This window comes from Phoxinus phoxinus (assembly GCF_949152265.1).
Source record: "Phoxinus phoxinus genome assembly, chromosome: 12".
Lineage (NCBI taxonomy): Eukaryota > Metazoa > Chordata > Actinopteri > Cypriniformes > Leuciscidae > Phoxinus > Phoxinus phoxinus.
This window is the reverse complement of record NC_136887.1, coordinates 25092051-25099236: the sequence shown is the minus strand read 5'-3', so window position 1 is coordinate 25099236 and position 7186 is coordinate 25092051. Positions and strand designations below refer to the sequence as shown.

The following is a 7186-nucleotide window of genomic DNA, read 5'->3' as shown; positions in this document are numbered from 1 at the left end:
TCCCGCCTCTAGGGGGCTCTAGTTAGAACAATGAATCTAATTTAGCCTTCAGTGATCACACTATACAAATATACTTTTTATTTTGCTTTAGTGGCATATTATTCACTTAAACTTTATATTTTTGTTGCTTACAATCGTATATTGAGTACAAAAACAAGTATGGTTTTCTCTTTACTACCTCACTCATCTCTTTGGGCATTATACTTACTGCTTGCACCCTTTCAATCATTAATGAAATATACTGACTCTTTTAGTCAGTAGGGGGCGCTCATAACGAGTGCAGCGTAAATGAGAGTGACTAAAAATGGCCTTTTCCCTGCAAGGCTGCTCTCCAGATCTGTCTGTGAAGAGGAGGAACACAACTGCACACTCCCATTTTACTGGATATTTCAGGAACATAAAAACTAAATGGAGTAACACATGCTGTAATTTACTGGAAAACATTTTTATGCCAACAAAAATAGGCTACTACTTTAAATAAATCAATATAAACAGTGCAACTTAAAAAAAAAAGAAAATAAGTCAAATCAGAAGTGTATGTTTGACATATCTTAATTTCTCTTTATTTTGTCATTTGTTTAATGTAAAACAGAAGTTGGCACAAAGTATACACCATTATAAATACCATTCCCACCCCTAAAACATGCTTTCAGTACCTGTCCCACCCCACCAAATAACACATACTCAATAATATTCATGTACTTATATTATGCTCATATATAACAATACCACTGAAAAGATAAAGATAAATAAGAAATAAGAATAAATAAGAATATTTACATCAAGGCATGTTGATCTTGATTATTTTTCCAACATGCATATATATAAAAATAGAAATCTGATAGCTTTATATACATTTTTAACTTAGGTATATACACATATATAAATATAAAGACTACAAACTGTATTTTTAAAATACAAAGATAAATACACTCACATTGTGTACACTGTGGCCCAAAACCAGAAAATACAAACATCATTTGGATAATTAGCATTCACAAAACACATTACATCCAGAAATGCAACTTTAATGACAATTGCAGGTCTCTGCGTTTTTTCTGTTTTTGTTTTCATGTCTTATCTTCAGTCTCATATATATAAAAAAGAATATTTTATTGTAGAGAGCGAGAGTTTAGTCTTTAGCTTTGCCTGACATCTTGAAGGAGTTTGTTGATTTCTGCAACCAGCTCGCTGGCGTCCATAATTTCGCTGCGACTGTCACAGCGCTTCCCGTGCAAATGACCGAGCACAGACTCTAACTCATCTTCCTCGTGATTCTCCGGGATTTCTTCCATTGCAGGGAGCCATTTTGAAGAGGACGCTGTTGTTGCCATGGGAGCAGGCAGAGGGGCGGGGAGTGGAGCCACCAGGGCAGTCATGTGACTAGCAGGGGCGTGGGCATGTCCAGGATTTTGAAAGTGTGTGTTAGCAGCCCAAACAGCCACGTTCTGCTGATAAGTGGCAGGGCTTGGCTTTCCAGGTAAGTGGCCCTTCCTTCTTTCCAACGATCCCACCCCTGCAGCACACGCGGTTGCCTTTTCAGTTTCATTAGTCTCGTTGTAATTGTCTAGCGAGGAGGGGAGGAGTCTCTGGAACACGCTGTTCATTTCAGACAGCAGAGAAGTGGTCCCGCACAGGTCTTCCCCATCACCTGCCTCCCCCTCTCCCTCCTCGCTCTCCTTGCCAAATGTGGAGAAACTCTTCTTCCTCAGTGTTGACTCGCCAGATTGTGGTGCTTCAGGGGTGGCCTTCTGCTGGGGATCTTCACCGGGGATGTAGAGGTTACTACGGTAGTCAGAGGAGGCTGGGGACGGCAATGGAGGCATCCAGCACTGGTCAGAGTGACCGAGGACACGACATTCTTCAGTGCACAGCTTCATCGCTTCAAGGAAACAAAAGCATTAATGGAAGTGGTTAGTTAATGATTGCTGTTTCTGGCACAACATGCGAAGACTGCACGCACCCGTAGCTAGTCAAATACATCAATTGGAAGCCAAATGACTAAACAAATCTTTCCAGTTCCATCCGAGCCAGCTTTGTTTTCTAGAGACTATGCAAAACAAATCAAATATGCCAACTTATAGCGTTCATTGAACATGTTCGGCATTACTCATTCATGTTCTAGGGGCTGATTATAGCGCCATTAATTTTGAAAGGCCATTTATAATAGATCTTACAGTTAATAAATGCCCAATCTGGTGCATTTGCAAAACAGGCCCTCATTTAGCCCACTCTCTCATGCAGAGAATGAATGATTTAACATGCTGATTTACAGAAATCTATGGTCCATCCCCGTGCACAACCCAATTCATGTTCTAGTCACATTAATGATTGTATTATAGATCAAGTATGCATATATATATTTTTTTTTCTTTCATCAAAAATCAGGTTGTTCTCCAACATATAGTTGTGGTGTTTCAAAGGATGTTTCATCTTGAAGAGATACATTGTAACTGTTTAAAATGGAGGTTATAGTCGCAGATGTGTGTGTTGGGGGTGTGTGTGTGTGTGTGTGGGGGGGGGGTTCTTAATTTTTAAGTAACTCTTCATGCTAGGTTCATTTTATTTTTAGGTAATACTTTATTTGAGCTATTTGTTCTTAACAACAACAGAAAAGGTCAGGATACTACCAACTGCAGTGCATTCGTGGAATATGCCAGGGACACAGAGAGTGTCCGAGATATTGGGTGGTTGCTGTTCTGCTATCCCGCCTCTAGGGGGCTCTAGTTAGAACAATGAATCTAATTTAGCGTTCAGTGATCATATGTGATCACAGTGAAATATACTTTATTTTGCTTTAGTGGCATATTATTCACTTTAACTTTATATTTTTTGTTTCATTTGTTTATGTGTGTGTGTGTGTGTGTGTGTGTGTGTGTGTGTGTGTGTGTGTGTGTGTGTGTGTGTGTGTGTGTGTGTGTGTGTGTGTGTGTGTGTGTGTGTGTGTGTGTGTGTGTGTGTGAGTCTGAGTAATGCTGTCCAGAGAACATTTACATTTCTTTGTTAAAATTTTTGTTACTTTTTTAAAGGTATGCCCAAATGTTGTGAGATCAAGGCCTGGTATCTACAGCCTCGTGTGGTCTAACCGACTCCTCATCAGTGTCTCTTGCTTACTTGGATGCAGTCTGTGGTGTCCATCAGGAGTGAAGAGCTCACTGAAGCCTTCTCCAAGAAGAGGAGACTCCCTCCCCATCTCACAATCACTGTCTCCAGCCTCACTATCCCCTCGTCCACTGTCCTTCAGGCTGAACTTATCCATCTCATTCAAAGCATACCTAGAGACAAAGAACAAACAAAATGAGCTATTACAATAGCTTTGACTTAGCTACTGTATATCCACTATCAAAACATTTTTTTACTTTATAATTTATTGGTGCTGTGAAGAAAAAAAAAAAGGGCCTCTTACGGAGGGAGCAGTTTATGCATAAACAAAAAAGGCATTATTCAAAGGGCAGTTGACTTTGCTAACATGATGAGGCTGTCATGTATCGTCAGCATCTGTTACTAAAGTAGTCCAGGGTGTCCAGACTCTCACGGACTAGAACTTTGAACCCTCTGTAGGACGGTCTGTTAAAGGTGGCAACAGGCTGAAGTGTGATTGGTTACCTGTAGCTCCGGGTGTATTTGTTGCCACGGAAACTGGGTCTGGGTTGGTACTGGCCCTGATGAAGTATGGACAGAAGCTGTGAGACTTGCTATAGCCAAAAAGGAAAGGAAACAGGGCGGGAAACAAATAAAGAAAGAAAAAAAATGGAAATAAAAATGAATAATGGCAGACCAGACAGCAAACCAACACAAATACAAACAAACCATGGTAGTGATCGGGTGGGGAGGGGAGGGGAGGGGATTGGTGGGGTGAATGACGGAATGATATGGATGGATACTTAAGCATGATGAAACAATCTATGGATATACAAACAAACATGCTATAAATAAAACAAACATTGGATATTGTAACAGGTTTAGGGGGAATCAAATAGGTATAAATGGGGTTCTCTTTGAATTCACAAATAGTTACTGAACACATTTTTTTACCTCGACGGGTGGTGTGGCATGAGCAAGCTCTAGGGCGAAGTTCTCTGGCACGTGATTGGAGGAGATGGTGACCAGGCTGTTGAGTGATTGGCGGCTGTGGTGGCTCTGGCGACTCTCTGGAGCAGGTGAGGCAGACGGGGAGCGAGGATGGGCCCTCACAGGCAGGGTCCCATTCACAGTGGGGACCAATGTGATATCGCCCTTGTGGATCTGCCGGGCAGGTTTTTTGGGATGGTTTTGGTAGGTGGACTCAGCCACTCTGCAGTTATAGGAATGTCTTGGGTCCTTCTGCTCTCTCGAGCACCTGGTTGCGAACATCACCATGACGATGAGAAGAACGCCACAGATGGCACCGAGGGAGATGATGATGATCATAGACACGTCTAGAGGCGATTGGTTGTTAATGTCTGAAGGGTTCAGGGAGTAGCTTTCTGGGTAGTCCCGCAGACTAATGTGCAGAACGGCCCTTGCTGAGAGTCGAATCGACGCCCCTCTGTCTTGTACTAGGATTGCGAGATCAAATCCCTCATGCCCAGAGGCCTCAACGCTTCCGTTGGTTCGTAACTCACATCTGCGTGGGTCAATGACAAAAAGTCCTTCATCATTACCACCAACTATGGAGCAAGTCAACTCGCTGTTGGCCCCTGCATCACGATCTGTGGCCTTTATGATTGTCACCAGATGACCAGGCTCAGCATGCCTCCATAATGGCACCTCAGCTGTGTGGTTTATTAGTAGTGGAGCAACAATGATGGGTGGGTTATCATTTTCATCGAGTACAGTGAGGAAAACAGTGGCGTTGCTGCTCAGCGAAGCTGGGCCTCCGCCATCCCTCGCTTGCACGGTGAACGAAAGACGGCCAACTTCTTCCCGATCAAAGCTTCGGAGCGCATACACAGCCCCGTTGGATGGGTCAATGGTCACATAGGTTGAAATAGAGCTACCTTGAACCTGGCTCTCCACAATTGAATAGGTCACCTGACCGTTAGAGCCCAAATCTGGGTCGGTGGCCACCACTGATGTCAGGTATGCCCCCGGCGAATTGTTCTCAGACTTGAAGATTTCATACCGGCTCTTTTCGAAGCGAGGAGGGTTGTCGTTTTCATCCTGCACCTGCACTGTGAAGTGTTTGATGGTGGATAGGCTTGGCGTGCCACGGTCTTCAGCGATCACCGTCAGGCTATATTCAGAGCGCTTCTCGCGGTCCAGAGACACATTTGTGAGAATCATGTAGTTGTTCTCATAGGTCTTCTGCAAGCGGAAATGCCCGTGGCCATGAAGACGGCACACAACCTCACCATTTAGACCTGAGTCGGTGTCATCCACGCGCACTAATGCGATGAAGGTATCGACAGGGGAGGCCTCTGAGATGTAGGCCACCTCCTCTTTGCCCTGAGTCATAAGGTTGATGTTGATTTTTGGCTTGTTGTCATTGACATCAACCACTTTGATGATTATCTTACAGTGGCCTGGAATGGAGTTGGGGCCCATATCCAGGGCCTGCACATCTATTTCATACGACGAAGTAGTTTCGTAGTCAACTTTCTTAATTAGAGTGATGTGGCCATTATCTGGATTCATTTTAAAGGTCTCAAGGATTTTGGGTGGCACGTGGCTGCTGAAAGAATACACTATTTTGCCATTATTGCCTTCATCTGGGTCTGTGGCATTCAGGTCCACCAGTAGCGTGCCCAGTGATGAATTTTCTAGGAGGTTGACCACGTAAGCCTGCTCGTCAAACGCCGGGCTATTATCGTTGGAATCAGATATGCTGATTTTAAGCAGTGTTGAGCCAGATTTCGGCGGCACGCCTGAGTCTGACGCTGTGAGTTGTAGTTGGTGGCTGGACTGTGTTTCCCTGTCAAGTTCCCTCATCACAACAAGGTCTGCATACTTTGCGCCATCCGTTCTCGTCCTGATATCGATTTTGAAAAAGTTATTCCGAGTGAGCGAGTAGGTGTGTAGAGCGTTTTCCCCGACATCCGGGTCCAACGCGCTATCCAAAGGGAAGCGCGTGCCCACAGACGCGCTCTCTGATATCTCTATGGGGATTATGGCGCGAGAGAACTGCGGAGCGTTGTCGTTGATGTCCAACACTTCCACTTGAATGTGAAACAACTGGAGGTATTCCGTGGGCAGCGTGATCACGTCGAACTCGATAGTGCAGTTTAAGTTTTTCTCGCAGAGCTTCTCGCGGTCGATTTTAGTGGCGATGCTGATCTCTCCGTCCTCCTCGCGCACGGAGAGTAGAGGGGTGCTGCCTCTCTGCATCGCGCGGAAGCGCGGAGACACGGAGCTCGGGAGTTTGGATAATATACCGGCTACATCCTCTTTCAGTCTGGCAATCACAGTCCCGACTCTCTGCTCCTCCAAAACTTTGTATTTTAAAGTCTTCCCCGAAACACTGTGCGCCACGACCGCCAGAAGTATAAGTTTCAGAAGCATCTTGCAAAACAGTACATTCCTGTCGCTGGAGTATTTAGTTGTTCCCATTTTTGAAGCCGTGCGCAAAGTACTTATTCCGCACACAGAGAAAACTGGCTGGACGGTTATTCGGTGTAAATTAAAGCATGATAAATCCTCAGATGCAAATGGAGTCGAGGAACCAGCACTTCCCCTCTCTGTGTGTTTTCAGCGCCCCGGAGAAAGCATCAAGACGCGGTATTGGTGCTGCACACATCCACTTTCCTCTTCGTCTGACTGTGTGTGAGTTGGTGCGCGGGTGTGTGGGAGGCGCAGTTCCTTGTGTGTGTGTGTGCTCTGTCTGTGACTCTGAGAACACTGACTGGCCCCTTGCAGCCCACCTCAGACTGTGGCCCCCACCCTCTCCAAACTCCAACCTCCCCTCCTCGCCCCACGGCTGTACATCCATGAAAAGAAAAGAAAAGAAAAGGCAGAATGAAGGAAAGAAAGAGCAGTGATTGAGGTGGAGCTGGCAAGCAGATCTCGCCATGAGGAGGACAGAGTTTCAGAAGTGTGCCATAACAATAGATAAAAGGACATTTATTCAAGACCAAAGTTTCTTGAGTCACCCCGGCACACTTTGGGTTACTTCCCACTGTAGAAATGTTTTCATCATTATAACACATTTATTTCCATCTATTGAAATGATAATTTCTGTCATTACGTTTCCAGAGTTTCAGTTCATTTT

The 7186-nt window shown here is 44.7% G+C and overlaps 1 protein-coding gene across 2 annotated transcripts; it reads right to left on the bottom strand.

Annotated features, from left to right (window-relative positions):
- Window positions 1–535: 535 nt before the first annotated feature.
- pcdh18b (protocadherin 18b) lies at window positions 536–6792 on the bottom strand. Of its 2 annotated transcripts, none has more exons than XM_079631215.1 (4): window positions 4036–6792; window positions 3607–3662; window positions 3115–3275; window positions 536–1882 (listed from the first exon to the last, which is right to left on the bottom strand). In XM_079631215.1, the coding sequence occupies exons 1-4, from the start codon at window positions 6526–6528 to the stop codon at window positions 1140–1142; spliced, it is 3453 nt and encodes a 1150-aa protein (XP_079487341.1). In that variant the 5' UTR covers window positions 6529–6792; the 3' UTR covers window positions 536–1139. The 2 variants fall into 2 exon arrangements, with proteins under 2 accessions (XP_079487341.1, XP_079487340.1); XM_079631214.1 differs by having other exon boundaries at window positions 543–1882; window positions 3607–3695; window positions 4036–6788.
- Window positions 6793–7186: the final 394 nt, after the last annotated feature.

Coding starts and splice junctions, on each gene's coding strand:
- pcdh18b (XM_079631214.1), bottom strand. CDS start 6,528: ATGGGAACAACTAAATACTCCAGCGACAGGAATGTACTGTTTTGCAAG. Junction 3,696..4,035: donor ATGCCACACCACCCGTCGAG/GTAAAAAAATGT, acceptor TTTTGGCTATAG/CAAGTCTCACAGCTTCTGTC. Junction 3,276..3,606: donor AAATACACCCGGAGCTACAG/GTAACCAATCAC, acceptor CTTTGTCTCTAG/GTATGCTTTGAATGAGATGG.